The 19719-nt window shown below is 48.2% G+C and overlaps 1 protein-coding gene across 1 annotated transcript in view; it reads left to right on the plus strand.

Moving 5' to 3' along the window:
* The window catches only part of LOC311126342 (dolichyl-diphosphooligosaccharide--protein glycosyltransferase subunit STT3B-like), a 151730-nt gene that overhangs the window by 103939 nt on the left and 28072 nt on the right, over nucleotides 1-19719 (plus strand). The window contains exons 2-5 of the mRNA XM_084158508.1: nucleotides 7846-7954; nucleotides 10872-11159; nucleotides 12862-12927; nucleotides 19508-19607. Coding sequence (XP_084014634.1) covers nucleotides 7846-7954; nucleotides 10872-11159; nucleotides 12862-12927; nucleotides 19508-19607 — 563 coding nt within the window. The remainder of the gene's footprint in view (nucleotides 1-7845; nucleotides 7955-10871; nucleotides 11160-12861; nucleotides 12928-19507; nucleotides 19608-19719) is intronic.

The following is a 19719-nucleotide window of genomic DNA, read 5'->3' on the forward strand; positions in this document are numbered from 1 at the left end:
TGTGTGTGTGTACATATGTGTGTGTGTGTATATATGTATGTATGTATGTATGTGTATATATATATATATATATATATATATATAATGTATATGTATATATCAAATCAAATCAAATTGTATTTGCCACATACGCCGAATACAACAGGTGTAGACATTACCGTGAAATGCTTACTTACAGCCCTTAACCAACAATGCATTTATTTCTTAATAAAAAAGTAAAATAAAACAACAACAACAAAAAAGTGTTGAGAAAAAAAGAGCAGAAGTAAAATAAAATAACAGTAGGGAGGCTATATATACAGGGGGGTACCGGTGCAGAGTTAATGTGCGGGGGCACCGGCTAGTTGAGGTAATATGTACATGTGGGTAGAGTTAATGTGACTATGCATAAATAAATAACAGAGTAGCAGCAGCGTATAAAGATGGGGTGGGGTTGGGGGGGCAGTGCAAATAGTACGGGTAGCCATGGTTAGCTGTTCAGGAGTCTTATGGCTTGGGGGTAGAAGCTGTTAAGAAGCCTTTTTGACCTAGACTTGGTGCTCCGGTACCACTTGCTCTGCGGTAGCAGAGAGAACAGTCTATGACTAGGGTGGCTGGAGTCTTTGACAATTTTTAGGGCCTTCCTCTGACACCGCCTTGTATAGAGGTCCTGGATGGCAGGAAGCTTGGCCCCAGTGATGTACTGGGCCGTACGCACTACCCTCTGTAGTGCCTTGCGGTCGGAGGCCGAGCAGTTGCTATACCAGGCGATGATACAACCAGTCAGGATGCTCTCGATGGTGCAGCTGTATAACTTTTTGAGGATCTGAGGACCCATTCCAAATCTTTTCACTCTCCTGAGGGGGAATAGGCTTTGTCGTGCCCTCTTCACGATTGTCTTGGTGTGTTTGGACCATGATAGTTCGTTGCTGATGTGGACACCAAGGAACTTGAAGCTCTCAACCTGTTCCACTACAACCCCGTCGATGAGAATGGGGGCGTGCTCAGTCCTCTTTTTTTCCCCTGTAATCCACAATCATCTCCTTTGTCTTGGTCACGTTGAGGGAGAGGTTGTTATCCTGGCACCACACGGCCAGGTCTCTGACCTCCTCCCTATAGGCTGTCTCATTGTTGTCGGTGATCAGGCCTACCACTGTTGTGTCGTCGGCAAACTTAATGATGGTGTTGGAGTCGTGCCTGGCCATGCAGTCATGGGTGAACAGGGAGTACAGGAGGGGACTGAGCACGCACCCCTGAGGGGCCCCCGTGTTGAGGATCAGCGTGGCAGATGTGTTGTTCCCTACCCTTACCACCTGGGGGCGGCCCGTCAGGAAGTCCAGGATCCAGTTGCAGAGGGAGGTGTTTAGTCCCAGGATCCTTAGCTTAGTGATGAGCTTTGAGGGCACTATGGTGTTGAACGCTGAGCTGTAGTCAATGAATAGCATTCTCACGTAGGTGTTCCTCTTGTCCAGGTGGGACAACCTACTCATTCAAGGGTTTTTCTTTATTTGTACTATTTCCTACATTGTAGAATAATAGTGAAGACATCAAAACTATGAAATAACACATATGGAATCATGTAGTAACCAAAAAAGTACTAAACAAATCAAAATATATTTTAAGCTTTTAGATTCTTCAAAGTAGCCACCCTTTGCCTTGATGTGTATATATATATATATATATATATATATATATATATATATATATATACAGTGGGGAGAACAAGTATTTGATACAATGCCGATTTTGCAGGTTTTCCTACTTACAAAGCATGTAGAGGTCTGTAATTTTTATCATAGGTACACTTCAACTGTGAGAGACGGAATCTAAAACAAAAATCCAGAAAATCACATTGTATGATTTTTAAGTAATTAATTTGCATTTTATTGCATGACATAAGTATTTGATACATCAGAAAAGCAGAACTTAATATTTGGTACAGAAACCTTTGTTTGCAATTACAGAGATCATACGTTTCCTGTAGGTCTTGACCAGGTTTGCACACACTGCAGCAGGGATTTTGGCCCACTCCTCCATACAGACCTTCTCCAGATCCTTCAGGTTTTGGGTCTGTCGCTGGGCAATACGGACTTTCAGCTCCCTCCAAAGATGTTCTATTGGGTTCAGGTCTGGAGACTGGCTAGGCCACTCCAGGACCTTGAGATGCTTCTTATGGAGCCACTCCTTAGTTGCCCTGGCTGTGTGTTTCGGGTCGTTGTCATGCTGGAAGACCCAGCCACGACTCATCTTCAATGCTCTTACTGAGGGAAGGAGGTTGTTGGCCAAGATCTTGCGATACCTGGCCCCATCCATCCTCCCCTCAATTCGGTGCAGTCGTCCGGTCCCCTTTGCAGAAAAGCATCCCCAAAGAATGATGTTTCCACCTCCATGCTTCACGGTTGGGATGGTGTTCTTGGGGTTGTACTCATCCTTCTTCTTCCTCCAAACACGACGAGGGGAGTTTAGACCAAAAAGCTCTATTTTTGTCTCATCAGACCACATTACCTTCTCCCATTCCTCCTCTGGATCATCCAGATGGTCATTGGCAAACTTCAGACGGGCCTGGACATGCGCTGGCTTGAGCAGGGGGACCTTGCGTGCGCTGCAGTATTTTAATCCATGACGGCGTAGTGTGTTACTAATGGTTTTCTTTGAGACTGTGGTCCCAGCTCTCTTCAGGTCATTGACCAGGTCCTGCTGTGTAGTTCTGGGCTGATCCCTCACCTTCCTCATGATCATTGATGCCCCATGAGGTGAGATCTTGCATGGAGCCCCAGACCGAGGGTGATTGACCGTCATCTTGCACTTCTTCCATTTTCTAATAATTGCGCCAACATTATGCTTTGGGGGTGTTTTTCTGCTAAGGGGACAGGACAACTTCACCGCATCAAAGGGACGATGGACGGGGCCATGTACCGTCAAATCTTGGGTGAGAACCTCCTTCCTCAGCCAGGGCATTAAAAATGGGTCGTGGATGGGTATTCCAGCATGACAATGACCCAAAACACTAGGCCAAGGCAACAAAGGAGTGGCTCAAGAAGAAGCACATTAATGTCCTGGAGTGGCCTAGCCAGTCTCCAGACCTTAATCTCATAGAAAATCTGTGAAGGGAGCTGAAAGTTCGAGTTGCCAAACGTCAGCCTTGAAACCTTAATGACTTGGAAAAGATCTGCAAAGAGGAGTGGGAAAAAATCCCTCCTGAGATGTGTGCAAACCTTTGTGGCCAACTACAAGAAACGTCTGACCTCTATGATTGCCAACAAAGGTTTTGCCACCAAGTACTAAGTCATGTTTTGCAGAGGGGTCAAATACTTATTTCCCTCATTAAAATGCAAATCAATTTATAAAATTTTTGACATGCGTTTTTCTGGATTTTTTTGTTGTTATTCTGTCTCTCACTGTTCAAATAAACCTACCATTAAAATTATAGACTTATCATGTCTTTGTCAATGGGCAAACGTACAAAATCAGCAGGGGATCAAATACTTTTTTCCCTCACTGTATATATATATATATATATATACAGTGGGGGAAAAAAGTATTTAGTCAGCCACCAATTGTGCAAGTTCTCCCACTTAAAAAGATGAGAGAGGCCTGTAATTTTCATCATAGGTACACGTCAACTATGACAGACAAAATGAGAAAAAAAATCCAGAAAATCACATTGTAGGATTTTTAATTAATTTATTTGCAAATAATGGTGGAAAATAAGTATTTGGTCAATAACAAAAGTTTGTCAATACTTTGTTATATACCCTTTGTTGGCAATGACACAGGTCAAATGTTTTCTGTAAGTCTTCACAAGGTTTTCACACACTGTTGCTGGTATTTTGGCCCATTCCTCCATGCATATCTCCTCTAGAGCAGTGATGTTTTGGGGCTGTTGCTGGGCAACATGGACTTTCAACTCCCTCCAAAGATTTTCTATGGGGTTGAGATCTGGAGACTGGCTAGGCCACTCCAGGACCTTGAAATGCTTCTTACGAAGCCAATCCTTCGTTGCCCGGGCGGTGTGTTTGGGATCATTGTCATGCTGAAAGACCCAGCCACGTTTCATCTTCAATGCCCTTGCTGATGGAAGGAGGTTTTCACTCAAAATCTCACGATACATGGCCCCATTCATTCTTTCCTTTACACGGATCAGTCGTCCTGGTCCCTTTGCAGAAAAACAGCCCCAAAGCATGATGTTTCCACCCCCATGCTTCACAGTAGGTATGGTGTTCTTTGGATGCAACTCAGCATTCTTTGTCCTCCAAACACGACGAGTTGAGTTTTTACCAAAAAGTTATATTTTGGTTTCATCTGACCATATGACATTCTCCCAATCCTCTTCTGGATCATCCAAATGCACTCGAGCAAACTTCAGACGGGCCTGGACATGTACTGGCTTAAGCAGGGGGACACGTCTGGCACTGCAGGATTTGAGTCCCTGGCGGCGTAGTGTGATACTGATGGTAGGCTTTGTTACTTTGGTCCCAGCTCTCTGCAGGTCATTCACTAGGTCCCCCTGTATGGTTCTGGGATTTATGCTCACATTTCTTGTGATCATTTTGACCCCACAGGGTGAGATCTTGCGTGGAGCCCCAGATCGAGGGAGATTATCAGTGGTCTTGTATGTCTTCCATTTCCTAATAATTGCTCCCACAGTTGATTTCTTCAAACCAAGCTGCTTACCTATTGCAGATTCAGTCTTCCCAGCCTGGTGCAGGTCTACAATTTTGTTTCTGGTGTCCTTTGACAGCTCTTTGGTCTTGGCCATAGTGGAGTTTGGAGTGTGACTGTTTGAGGTTGTGGACAGGTGTCTTTTATACTGATAACAAGTTCAAACAGGTGCCATTAATACAGATAACGAGTGGAGGACAGAGGAGCCTCTTAAATAAGAAGTTACAGGTCTGTGAGAGCCAGAAATCTTGCTTGTTTGTAGGTGACCAAATACTTATTTTCCACCATAATTTGCAAATAAATTCATTAAAAATCCTACAATGTGATTTTCTGGAAATTTTTTCCTCAATTTGTCTGTCATAGTTGACGTGTACCTATGATGAAAATTACAGGCCTCTCTCATCTTTTTAAGTGGGAGAACTTGCACAATTGGTGGCTGACTAAATACTTTTTTTCCCCACTGTATATATATATATATATATATATATATATATATATATATATATACACACACACACAGTACCAGTATATATACATACACACAGTATTTCCTACATTGTAGAATAATAGTGAAGACATCAAAACTATGAAATAACACATATGGAATCATGTAGTAACCAAAAAAGTACTAAACAAATCAAAATATATTTTAAGCTTTTAGATTCTTCAAAGTAGCCACCCTTTGCCTTGATGACAGCTTTGCACAATCTTGCCATTCTCTCAACCAGCTTCATGACGTAGTCACCTGGAATGCATTTCAATTAACAGGTGTGCCTTGTTAAAAGTTAATTTGTGAAATTTATTTGAGCCAATTAGTTGTGTTGTGACAAGGTAGGGGTGGTATACAGAAGATAGCCCTATTTGGTAAAATGCCAAGTCCATATTATGGCAAGAACAGCTCAAATAAGCAAAGAGAAACAGGTCAGTCAATCCGGAATATTTCAAGAACTTTGAAAGTTTCTTCAAGTGCAGTGGCAAAAACCATCAAGCGCTATGATGAAACTGGCTCTCATGAGGACCACCACAGGAAAAGAAGACCCAGAGTTACCTCTGCTGCAGAGGATAAGTTCATTAGAGTTAACTGCACCTCAGATTGCAGCCAAAATAAATTCTTCACAGAGTTCAAGTAACAGACACATCTCAACATCAACTGTTCAGAGGAGACTGCGTGAATCAGGCCTTCATGGTCGAATTGCTTCAAAGAAACCACTACTAAAGGACACCAATAAGAAGAAGAGACGTGCTTGGGCCAAGAAACACGAGCAATGGACATTAAAACGGTGGAAATCTGTCCTTTGAGTCCAAATTTGAGATTTATGGTTCCAACCGCCGCGTCTTTGTGAAACGCAAAGTAGGTGAACGGATGATCTCCGCATGTGTGGTTCCCACCATGAAGCATGGACGAGGAGGTGTGATGGTGTGGGGGTGCTTTGCTGGTGACACTGTCTGTGATTTATTTAGAATTCAAGGCACTTAACCAGCATGGCTACCACAGAATTCTGTAGCGATACACCATCCCATCTGGTTTGCGCTTAGTGGGACTATCATTTGTAGTATGTGTTGTAGTGTGTATCAGGTTGTTGTAGTGCAGTATGTATCAGGTTGTTGTAGTGCAGTATGTATCAGGTGGTTGTGTTGTAGTATGTATCAGGTGGTTGTGTTGTAGTATGTATCAGGTGGTTGTGTTGTAGTATGTATCAGGTGGTTGTGTTGTAGTATGTATCAGGTGGTTGTAGTGTGTATCAGGTGGTTGTGTTGTAGTATGTATCAGGTGGTTGTAGTATGTATCAGGTGGTTGTGTTGTAGTATGTATCAGGTGGTTGTGTTGTAGTATGTATCAGGTGCTTGTGTTGTAGTATGTATCAGGTGGTTGTGTTGTAGTATGTATCAGGTGCTTGTGTTGTAGTATGTATCAGGTGGTTGTAGTGTAGTGTGTATCAGGTGGTTGTGTTGTACAAACATTTGTTTCAGTCGTTCTCATGCAATTATGGAATACAATTGTTAAATGTCTTCCTTCACCACGGCTCAGTAGGGATATCTGTAACCATTGGTATTTTAGCTTTCCAATTTGAAATACCAAAACAAGATTTCGATGATAATTGTATAAAAACAAAACATATTTTGTTGGGTTAGACTGTTCTGTAACTACTTCATTATGATTTAGAACATGATCCAAGTTATCACGGCTGGATGTTGAGTCATCTAGCATACTCACGGCTGGATGTTGAGTCATCTAGCATACTCACGGCTGGATGTTGAGTCATCTAGCATACTCACGGCCGGATGTTGAGTCATCTAGCATACTCACGGCTGGATGTTGAGTCATCTAGCATACTCACGGCCGGATGTTGAGTCATCTAGCATACTCACGGCTGGATGTTGACTCATCTAGCATACTCACGGCTGGATGTTGAGTCATCTAGCATGCTCACGGCTGGATGTTGAGTCATCTAGCATACTCACGGCCGGATGTTGAGTCATCTAGCATGCTCACGGCTGGATGTTGACTCATCTAGCATACTCACGGCTGGATGTTGAGTCATCTAGCATGCTCACGGCTGGATGTTGAGTCATCTAGCATACTCACGGCTGGATGTTGAGTCATCTAGCATGCTCACGGCTGGATGTTGAGTCATCTAGCATACTCACGGCTGGATGTTGAGTCATCTAGCATGCTCATGGCTGGATGTTGAGTCATCTAGCATGCTCACGGCTGGATGTTGAGTCATCTAGCATTCTCACGGCTGGATGTTGAGTCATCTAGCATACTCACGGCTGGATGTTGAGTTCTCTCTCTGGAAACTACTGAGCTGTGGAGGATACCTGCTGGTTCTACCATGCTGATTATGCCATGCTAGTTCTACCTGCTGGTTCTACCATGCTGATTATACTATGCTGGTTCACCCTGATGGTGTTGTAGTGCAGCCTTCTGTCTAAAAGCTCTGGGAGTGTTGGAGTGTTGTAGTGTTGGAGTGATGGAGTGTTGTAGTGTTGTAGTGATGGAGTGTTGTAGTGATGGAGTGTTGGAGTGTTGTAGTGTTGTAGTGATGGAGTGTTGTAGTGATGGAGTGTTGTAGTGATGGAGTGTTGTAGTGTTGTAGTTCAGCCTTCTGTCTTTGTTTCTCCTACTCTATTGATATAGTGATGTGGCTGCGTTTGTGTCTTCCATATACTAACAGTGTCTCTCTGTCTCCTGTGTTTCAGGTTCAACTACAGATCTACACACCATCTGACCATCAATGGCTTCTACGACTTCCTCAACTGGTTCGATGACAGGGCGTGGTACCCACTGGGCAGGATAGTGGGGGGCACGGTGAGTGAAATAACTAACGTTTTTGTGTGTGAGTGGATGGATTAGGAGTGGAAAGTAGCTCTCTATTTCTTTCTCTTTCACTCTCTCTGTTGTTTTCTTTCTCTCGATCTTGCTCTCTCTATCTTTTTCTCTCACACTCTCTCTTTCTCTAGCTTTCTTTCTGATTCTCTCCTCTTGTATTTTAGATCTACCCAGGCCCGATGGTCATGTTTTGCCAGTTGTGATAGACATGGATTTACCCTATCTTAGTTACCCTCTCTCTCTCTCTCTCTCTCTCTCTCTCTCTCTCTCTCTCTCTCTCTCTCTCTCTCTCTCTCTCTCTCTCTCTCTCTCTCTCTCTCTCTCTCTCCAGGTTTACCCAGGTCTGATGGTAACGGCTGGTCTCTCTCTCTCTCTCCAGGTTTACCCAGGTCTGATGTTAACGGCTGGTCTTTCTCTCTCCAGGTTTACCCAGGTCTGATGGTAACGGCTGGTCTCTCTCTCGCTCCAGGTTTACCCAGGTCTGATGGTAACGGCTGGTCTTTCTCTCTCTCTCTCTCCAGGTTTACCCAGGTCTGATGGTAATGGCTGGTCTCTCTCTGTCTTTCCAGGTTTACCCAGGTCTGATGTAACGGCTGGTCTCTCTCTCTCTCTCTCACTCCAGGTTTACCCAGGTCTGATGGTAACGGCTGGTCTCTCTCTCTCTCCAGGTTTACCCAGGTCTGATGGTAACGGCTGGTCTCTCTCTCTCGCTCCAGGTTTACCCAGGTCTGATGGTAACGGCTGGTCTCTGTCTCGCTCCAGATTTACCCAGGTCTGATGGTAATGGCTGGTCTTTCTTTCTCTCTCTCTCTCTCTCCAGGTTTACCCAGGTCTGATGGTAACGGCTGGTCTCTCTCGCTCTCCAGGTTTACCCAGGTCTGATGGTAACGGCTGGTCTCTCTCTCTCTCTAGGTTTACCCAGGTCTGATGGTAATGGCTGGTCTCTCTCTCGCTCCAGATTTACCCAGGTCTGATGGTAACGGCTGGTCTTTCTCTCTCTCTCTCTCTCTCTCTCTCTCTCTCCAGGTTTACCCAGGTCTGATGGTAACGGCTAGTCTCTCTCTCTCTCTCTCCAGGTTTACCCAGGTCTGATGGTAACAGCTGGTCTTTCTCTCTCCAGGTTTACCCAGGTCTGATGCTAATGGCTGGTCTCTCTCTCTCTCCAGGTTTACCCAGGTCTGATGGTAACGGCTGGTCTTTCTCTCTCTCTCTCTCTCCAGGTTTACCCAGGTCTGATGGTAACGGCTGGTCTTTCTCTCTCTCTCTCTCCAGGTTTACCCAGGTCTGATGGTAACGGCTGGTCTCTCTCTCTCTCCAGGGTTACCCAGGTCTGATGGTAACGGCTGGTCTCTCTCTCACTCCAGGTTTACCCAGGTCTGTTGGTAACGGCTAGTCTCTCTCTCTCTCTCCAGGTTTACCCAGGTCTGATGGTAACGGCTGGTCTCTCTCTCTCTCCAGGGTTACCCAGGTCTGATGGTAACGGCTGGTCTCTCTCTCACTCCAGGTTTACCCAGGTCTGATGGTAACGGCTGGTCTCTCTCTCTCTCCAGGTTTACCCAGGTCTGATGGTAACGGCTAATCTCTCTCTCTCTCTCCAGGTTTACCCAGGTCTGATGGTAATGGCTGGTCTCTCTCTGTCTTTCCAGGTTTACCCAGGTCTGATGGTAACGGCTGGTCTCTCTCTCTCTCTAGGTTTACCCAGGTCTGATGGTAATGGCTGGTCTCTCTCTCGCTCCAGATTTACCCAGGTCTGATGGTAACGGCTGGTCTTTTTCTCTCCCTCTCTCTCTCTCTCTCTCTCTCTCTCCAGGTTTACCCAGGTCTGATGGTAACGGCTGGTCTCTCTCTCTCTCTCCAGGTTTACCCAGGTCTGATGGTAACGGCTGGTCTTTCTCTCTCCAGGTTTACCCAGGTCTGATGCTAATGGCTGGTCTCTCTCTCTCTCCAGGTTTACCCAGGTCTGATGGTAACGGCTGGTCTTTCTCTCTCTCTCTCTCCAGGTTTACCCAGGTCTGATGATAACGGCTGGTCTTTCTCTCTCTCTCTCTCTCTCTCTCCAGGTTTACCCAGGTCTGATGGTAACGGCTAGTCTCTCTCTCTCTCTCCAGGTTTACCCAGGTCTGATGGTAATGGCTGGTCTCTCTCTGTCTTTCCAGGTTTACCCAGGTCTGATGGTAACGGCTGGTCTCTCTCTCACTCCAGGTTTACCCAGGTCTGATGGTAACGGCTGGTCTCTCTCTCTCCCCAGGTTTACCCAGGTCTGATGGTAACGGCTAGTCTCTCTCTCGCTCTAGATTTACCCAGGTCTGATGGTAACGGCTGGTCTCTCTCTCTCTCCAGGTTTACCCAGGTCTGATGGTAATGGCTGGTCTCTCTCTGTCTTTCCAGGTTTACCCAGGTCTGATGGTAACGGCTGGTCTCTCTCTATCTCTCTCTCCCTCCAGGTTTACCCAGGTCTGATGGTAATGGCTGGTCTCTCTCTACAGGTTTACCCAGGTCTGATGGTAACGGCTGGTCTCTCTCTCTCTCTCTCCAGGTTTACCCAGGTCTGATGGTAACCGCTGGTCTCTCTCTCTCTCTCTCTCTCTCTCTCTCTCTCTCTCTCTCTCTCTCTCTCTCTCTCTCTCTCTCTCTCTCTCTCTCTCTCTCTCTCTCTCTCTCCAGGTTTACCCAGGTCTGATGGTAACCGCTGGTCTCTCTCTCTCTCCAGGTTTACCCAGGTCTGATGGTAACTGCTGGTCTCTCTCTCTCTCCAGGTTTACCCAGGTCTGATGGTAACGGCTGGTCTCTCTCTCTCTCCAGGTTTACCCAGGTCTGATGGTAATGCCTGGTCTCTCTCTGTCTTTCCAGGTTTACCCAGGTCTGATGGTAACGGCTGGTCTCTCTCTCTCTCCAGGTTTACCCAGGTCTGATGGTAACGGCTGGTCTCATCCACTATGTTCTAAACCTGCTCCACATCACAGTGCACATCCGAGACGTGTGTGTGTTCCTGGCGCCCGTCTTCAGCGGCCTCACGTCCATTGCCACCTTTCTGCTGACCCGCGAGCTCTGGAACCAGGGGGCAGGGCTTCTGGCGGCGTGCTTCATCGCTATTGTCCCCGGTTACATCTCCCGTTCCGTGGCGGGCTCCTTCGACAATGAGGGCATCGCCATCTTTGCCCTCCAGATTACCTACTATCTATGGGTTAGTGGAGACACAGCACTGCAACAGAACACACACTCTAGGGTTTAATATTGTCCCTAAAATCCCAAAAACATCCTTCCCAAGAAAATTGCAACCATACCGGTAATATCCCAGTATTCCTGTTCAATCTGGAAATGCTATTTAAAAGCATATAATAGCAGCGAAAACAATCTGACATGATTCTACCACTGATATGGAGAAATATGGACAGGAATCTAATGGTTTCTTGTTTTATTTGTCACAATTTAATCAACTCAAAGTTCTGTCAGTCACCACACTATATGTCAGTGATGTAGCCTAGTTTAAATGTAGGGCTAAAATATTGAGGTTATTGGTCTAGCGTTGTGATGACTGATCTAATGTATGAATGAAGCCAGAGAGTTAATATATCAGTTTCATGCAGCTATTCGCACGTGCATATTTAGTATTTTTGCATTAGTGCGGCAAACTTTTTTTATTTGTATTATTGGTCCACGGGACCTGTCATTATTTGTCTTGGGAAACGGGAAGGAGCTTGGTCGGGAAGTGCCGGGATACTGGTCACCAGTATTAAACCCAAACATACACACACACACTGCAGGATTTAATTAGTGATTTTCCAGGGCAGATTTGGGGTGAATTCAGTTTAGGCATTAGCTCTGGGACAAGGTTACTCATCACATGTTTTTAGGCCACCAAACAACCTCTGCTACACATGCAGCTAAACATGCAACTTACTCTATCAACCCTTCCCATCCACTCTCATATATCCGCCATGCCACTTCTCAAAGACCTGTATAGGCTTCTCTCTTTAACTAGATGTATGTCTGATTGAGCAGCAACTGACAGACATAGACAGCCAGTCATCAAAGACAAGCGAGTGCAGTGCGTAGTTAATAAAGGATCTGATATCAAACTGACATCAGATAATAAGTAAAGCTTGGCTCCAATACTCTGTGTGTGTGTGTGTGAGGGGGGGGGGGCTGTTTTGAACTACTGAATCCCTAGCCATCTCCCCTGCCTTACACAGCGTAGACAAACAAACAACAAATAGGGTAAACAAACCAACCAGCTCTCTCATCATTAATCCCAGCTGTACCTTTCTAAGTGTTGTAACCATGGCAACATACCCCAGATACATTACTCTTCCTGTTGTTGACTTTATGTAATCGCTGGCTTTTATGGAACATTAATTTTACTGTTCCTGTTCAATATGCAGCTGCTCTATGCCTCTTTACTGTTCCTGTTCAATATGCAGCTGCTCTATGCCTCTTTACTGTTCCTGTTCAATATGCAGCTGCTATGTGCCTCTTTACTGTTCCTGTTCAATATGCAGCTGCTCTATGCCTCTTTACTGTTCCTGTTCAATATGCAGCTGCTCTATGCCACTTTTTACTGTTCCTGTTCAGTATGCAGCTGCTCTAAGACTTATTTCTGTCGGAAGGTAAAACATTTTGTCACATTTTTCCACTGTGTGTGCATCTGAAATGGCACCTTATTTCCAATATCCGATCACTACTATGATCAGAGACTGGGGCTCATAGGGCTCTGGTTAAAGGTAGTTCACTACTGGGAGTAGGGAGTCATTTGGGACCCTCTGTGTATCTCACTACTGCTTTCTCTGGCCCCATTTTACTATCAAGTGTATTGGGGAAGTTTAAATGCAATGTTTGAATGAAGTGAGTAACGATATGAACCCTTTCCTCTCCTGTCTGTCTGTTAGGTGAAGTCAGTGAAGACTGGTTCAGTGTTCTGGGCCATCGGCTGCTGCCTCTCATACTTCTATATGGTGAGAGGACACACACGGACACACACACACACACGGGGACACACATAAACACACACACACACGCGCGCGCTATCTGAATGGTGTTTTCAGTACAGTGACGGTCTTCAGGGACAGTGAACACAAAGCCAGTAACTGTAGCTGTGTATTTCCCATGCACTTTGAAGAGTAGATGCTGTGTCTGTAACTCATTATAACAGGTCTCCTTGTCCTCCCATTCAGATACGTACAGCAGCTGTCATCTCATTAATGAATTATGTCAAGTAAATACAGGAACAAACATCCATCATCATGCCTTAGCCCCTCAGGGAAAGCACAGTTATACACTCTGACACACTTTTAAATCCTGAGGTAACTGCAATGACTCTCTTTTCAAACCAGAGGTAACGGTAATGACTCTCTTTTAAATCCTGAGGTAACAGTAATGACTCTCTTTTCAAACCTGATGTAACAGTAATGACTCTCTTTTCAAACCTGAGGTAACTGTAATGACTCTCTTTTAAATCTTGAGGTAACAGTAATGACTCTCTTAAAACCTGAGGTAACAGTAATGACTCTCTTTTTTAAAACCTGAGGGAACTGTGTCAAGGTAGATGTTGGTGGGTGTGGTGGTGGAATCAGGCGCAGGACGCAGAACGTTAGTCCAACAGACTTTAGTAGATGCACACAAAAACAATCACGAATAAATGCCCTGAGGCGAAAACTCCGCACGTAGGCGAAAATAACGGGCGCACTAACAGGTGCGGCAAAACACTCCAAACAATATGGAGAATTAGCTCAACCGAGCAAACAGTAGAATAACAGCCTACCGGTACGACAGTAAGACAATCACACACAACACTAGACAAACACAAGGAGAACTTATAGGACACTAATACACTAAACGAAAACAGGTGTGACAACAATCAGACAAAAGCAAACGAACATAGAAACATGCAACGGTGGCAGCTAGTATTCCGGAGACGACGAACGCCGAAGCCTGCCCGAGCAAGGAAGAGAGGCAGCCTCGGCCGAAACCGTGACAGTACCCCCCCCTTGACGCGCGGCTCCAGACGTGCGCCGACTCCGGCCTCGGGGACGACCAGGAGGACGCGGAGCAGGATGCGTCGGGTGCCCACGATGGAATTCCGTCAGGAGAGACGGGTCCAAAATGTCTCTCCTCGGCACCCAGCACCGTTCCTCCGGGCCGTACCCCTCCCACTCCACTAGATATTGGAGACCCCCCATCCGACGTCTCGAATCCAAGATGGACCGCACGGAGTACGCCGGTGCCCCCTCGATGTCCAATGGGGGCGGAGGAGTTTCCCTGATCTCACTTTCTTGGAGTGGGCCAGCTACCACCAGCCTGAGAAGAGACACATGGAACGAGGGGTTAATACTTTTATACTCAACAGGTAGTTGTAATTTGTAACACACCTCGTTCAACCTTCTCAGGACTTTAAATGGCCCTACAAACCGCCAACCCAGTTTCCGACAGGGCAGGCGGAGGGGCAGGTTTCTGGTAGAGAGCCAGACTCGATCACCAGGTGCGTACACCGGTCCCTCACTGCGGTGGAGATCGGCGCTCGCCTTATGACGACGGAGGGCCCGCTGCAGGTGGACGTGTGCAGCGTTCCATGTCTCCTCCGAGCGCCGCACCCACTCATCCACCGCAGGAGCCTCGATCTGGCTCTGCTGCCAAGGTGCCAGAACCGGCTGGTAACCCAACACACATTGGAAAGGGGTTAGGTTAGTGGAGGAATGGCGTAGGGAATTCTGGGCCATTTCGGCCCAGGGAACGTACCTTGCCCACTCCTCCGGCCGGTCCTGGCAGTATGTTCTAAGAAACCTACCCACATCCTGGTTCACACGTTCCACCTGCCCATTACTCTCCGGGTGGTAACCCGAGGTGAGGCTCACCGAGACCCCCAACCGCTCCATAAAAGCTCTCCAGACTCTGGAGGTAAATTGGGGACCTCGATCAGACACAATATCCTCGGGTACCCCGTAGTGCCGGAACACATGGGTGAATAGTGCTTCGGCGGTTTGCAGGGCAGTAGGAAGGCCCGGCATAGGGAGCAAACGACAGGCCTTAGAAAACCGGTCCACAACGACCAGTATAGTGGTATTCCCCTGTGAAGGAGGAAGGTCAGTGAGGAAATCCACCGAGAGGTGAGACCATGGTCGTTGTGGAACGGGCAGGGGTAGTAACTTACCTCTAGGCAGATGTCTAGGCGCCTTACACTGGGCGCACACCGAGCAGGAGGAAACATAAACCCTCACATCCCTCGCCAACGTGGGCCACCAGTACTTGGCACTAAGACAGTGCACTGTCCGGCCGATACCAGGGTGTCCAGAGGAGGGTGACGTGTGAGCCCAATAGATCAATCGATCCCGAACCTCGAGCGGAACGTACTTCCGACCCTCCGGGCATTGAGGTGGACTAGGGTCGGTGCGTAACGCTCGCTCGAGTTCAGCATCGACCTCCCACACTACCGGTGCCACCAGACAAGACTCCGGCAGTATGGGAGTGGGCTCCACGGACCTCTCCTCCGTGTCATACCGCCGAGACAGTGCGTCTGCCTTACCATTCTGTGACCCAGGGATGTACGTGATCTTAAATGTGAACCGGGTCAAAAACATATTCCACCTCGCCTGGCGAGGGTTCAGCCTCCTCGCTGCCCGGATGTACTCCAGGTTACGGTGGTCCGTCAAAATGAGGAAAGGGTGTTGAGCCCCCTCAAGCCAGTGCCTCCACAACTTTAGGGCCTGTACCACGGCTAACAGCTCCCTGTCCCCTACGTCATAGTTTCGCTCCGCCGGACTGAGCTTCTTGGAATAAAAAGCACAGGGGCGGAGTTTAGGTGGCGCCGGACCGTTGCGAAAGCACGGCTCCTATACCGGCCTCTGACGCGTCCACCTCTACCTGAAACGGCAAAGAGGGATCCGGATGCGCCAGCACCGGGGCCGAGGTAAACAGGTCCTTCAGCCTCCCAAACGCCCTGTCCGCCTCGGCTGACCACTGCAGACGCACCGGACCCCCCTTCAAAAGAGACGTTATGGGAGCTGCCACCTGTCCAAAACCCCGGATAAACCTCCGGTAGTAATTCGCAAACCCCAAAAACTGCTGCACCTCCTTCACAGTGGTTGGCGTTTGCCAATTACGCACGGCTGACACCCGGTCTACCTCCATCTTCACCCCTGACGCAGACAACTGATAACCCAAAAAGGAGACCGACTCCTGGAAAAACAGACACTTCTCTGCCTTGACATACAGGTCGTGCTCCAACAGCCTCCGCAACACTCTGGGCACCAGGGCCACATGCTCGACTCGGGTAGGCGAGTACACGAGAATGTCATCTATGTACACGACCACCCCCTGCCCCTGCATGTCCCTGAAGATCTCATCCACGAATGATTGGAAAACTGAAGGAGCGTTCATCAACCCGTATGGCATGACAAGATACTCGTAATGGCCCGAGGTGGTACTAAAGGCTGTCTTCCATTCATCGCCCCCCCTAATGCGCACCAAGTTGTACGCGCTCCTGAGATCTAATTTAGTGAAGAAACGCGCCCCGTGCAATGACTCCGTCATGGTCGCAATCAGCGGGAGTGGATAACTGTACTTCACCGTGATCTGATTGAGACCACGGTAATCAATGCACGGGCGTAACCCACCATCCTTTTTCTTCACAAAAAAGAAACTCGAGGACGCAGGGGAAGTGGAAGGCCATATGTATCCTTGTCTCAGAGATTCGTCTATGTAAGTCTCCATCGCTCTCTTCTCCTCCTGAGACAGAGGATACACATGGCTCCGTGGGAGCGCAGCTCCTGCCTGGAGGTCTATCGCACAATCTCCCTGCCTATGGGGAGGCAACTGCGTCGCCCTCGACTTACTGAACACAATAGCCAAATCCCCATACTCAGGGGGAACGTGCAATGCGGGCACCTGGTTTGGACTCTCCACCGAGGTAGCCCCTACGGAAACGCCTAAACATCGACCCACACACTGGGCAGACCACTCCATCAGAGCCCTCTCCTGCCACGAAATAGATGGGTTATGGGTACTCAACCAGGGCATGCCCAGCACCACCGGATACGCAGGCGAGTCGATCAGAAATAGCTGGATCATCTCCTGATGACCCCCCTGCGCACACATCCTAAGTGGCGCCGTGACCTCCCTGATCAAGCCCGCACCCAACGGACGGCTATCTAGGGCATGAACGGGGAAGGGGACGTCAACAGGGAGAAGGGGAATCCCTAAGGCTAAACAACATTTCTTATCAACAAAATTCCCAGCCGCGCCTGAATCTACCAGCGCCTTATGCTGGGAATGAGGTGCTACCTGTGGAAAACGCACAGGTATACAGAAGTGTGCAACAGAGAGCTCTGGGTGAGTGGGGCGCCTACTCACCTGGAAGGACTCCCCAGTGCGGGACCTGTCGTCTTCTCCCCTAGGAGGCCATCCCCAGCACCTAGCCGCGGTGTGTCCTCCCCGACCACAGTTGGTGCAGGAGATGGACCCCCTCGTAATCCGACCCCTCCTCTCTCTAGCGCCAGCGCCACCGAGCTCCATGGGGCACGGCTCGGAAGCGCTGGAGGGTGAAATGGACGGACCCCCCTCGGGACGTCCGCGGGTAGCTAGCAGGGTATCCAGCCTGATGGACATGTCGACCAACTGGTCGAACGAGAGGCTGGTGTCCCTACAGGCCAGCTCCCTACGGACGTCCTCACGTAGACTACATCGATAGTGATCGATGAGGGCCCGCTCATTCCACCCTGCATCCGCCGCTAGAGTACGGAATTCCAAGGCGAACTCCTGGGCACTCCTCTTCCCCTGCCGGAGGCAGAACAGACGCTCCCCCGCCGCTTTCCCCTCCGGGGGATGGTCAAACACCGCCCTGAAGCGGCGGGAGAACTCGTCGTATGTGATGGTGGTAGCGTCTATTCTCTTCCACTCTGCGTTGGCCCATTCCAACGCCTTACCGGAAAGGCAGGAGATCAGGGCGGACACGCTCTCGTGTCCCGAGGGCGCCGGGTGCACGGTGGCCAGGTAAAGCTCCACCTGGAGAAGGAATCCCTGACACCCGGCAGCGGTCCCATCGTAGGCCCTCGGGAGCGAGAGTCGAACTCCTCTGGGTTCCGGAGCAGGAATGGGCTGACTTGCCGATGGTGCGGGCAGGGAAGATGGTGGTGGAGGTGTCCCTCGGGTCTCCCAGCCTCGGATGGTGGTGATCACCTCCTGCAGTGCGGACCCCATCCGCAGGATCTGGTCATTCTGCTCGCGGACCCTGTCCTCCAGCGTCGCCTGTGCTGCTGCGGCTCCTGCTGATTCCATTCGAAAGGTGTGTGATTCTGTCAAGGTAGATGTTGGTGGGTGTGGTGGTGGAATCAGGCGCAGGACGCAGAACGTTAGTCCAACAGACTTTAGTAGATGCACACAAAAACAATCACGAATAAATGCCCTGAGGCGAAAACTCCGCACGTAGGCGAAAATAACGGGCGCACTAACAGGTGCGGCAAAACACTCCAAACAATATGGAGAATTAGCTCAACCGAGCAAACAGTAGAATAACAGCCTACCGGCACGACAGTAAGACAATTACACACAACACTAGACAAACACAAGGAGAACTTATAGGACACTAATACACTAAACGAAAACAGGTGTGACAACAATCAGACAAAAGCAAACGAACATAGAAACATGCAACGGTGGCAGCTAGTATTCCGGAGACGACGAACGCCGAAGCCTGCCCGAGCAAGGAAGAGAGGCAGCCTCGGCCGAAACCGTGACAAACTGTAATGATTATCTTTTAAAACCTGAGGTAACAATAATGACTCTCTTTTTTAAAACCTGAGGGAACTGTAATGATTATCTTTTAAAACCTGAGGTAACAGTGATGACTCTCAGCCTTGCTTAAACAATGGCCTCAGAGGACATGCACATCCTATTAAGAAGAAGAGACGCCAACCCTCCGATGTCTGTCTGTCTGTCTCTCTGTGTGTGTGCCAGAGATGACCAGGGAGAGAGGATAGTGCATAGTCTATCTGACCACACAAAGCAGTATGCTGCCGAAGGTCTGTGTTGATGGCTTGGAGTACTGCAGTAAACTATGGAACAGATTGAGATCATACCAGATTAACTCACCTTGGAGTACTGCAGTATACTATGGAACAGATTGAGATCATACCAAATTAACTCACCTTGGAGTACTGCAGTATACTATGGAACAGATTGAGATCATACCAGATTATCTCACCCACAGTTTGAAATGTTGCCAATGGTGCCATTGAATCGAATCCTTTTCAGTCAACTGGTTTGTACATTGTCAAGTGGGCGCACTGGGCGGTAAAGTGTGTTTGCGAGCAGAGGGTCACTAGTTCAAGCTGTGGTACGGACAGGGACAGTGAAGCGATGCTGTTAGCAATAAAGGGATGCCACTTACACATCCAGAACTGTCCTTGTACTGGAGGTGTGTAGGTTAGCGCTAACTGGTGTTGTTCCTTTTATGTGGTGTGTGTGTGTGTGTGTGTGTGTGTGTGTGTGTGTGTGTGTGTGTGTGTGTGTGTGTGTGTGTGTGTTTGTGTGTGTGTGTTCCAGGTGTCTGCATGGGGAGGTTACGTCTTCATCATCAACCTGATTCCTCTCCATGTGTTTGTCCTGCTGCTAATGCAGCGCTACAGCAGACGAGTCTACATCGGTGAGTCCACACACACACACACTGAGTCAGGAGGAGAGGAGGAGTTGGAGGAGAGGGGAGGTGGAGGAAAGGAGTGGGGGAGGTGGAGGAGAGGAGTGGGGGAGGTGGAGGA

Source organism: Coregonus lavaretus, assembly GCF_964263955.1.
Source record: "Coregonus lavaretus genome assembly, chromosome: 3".
NCBI classification, from domain to species: Eukaryota; Metazoa; Chordata; class Actinopteri; order Salmoniformes; family Salmonidae; genus Coregonus; species Coregonus lavaretus.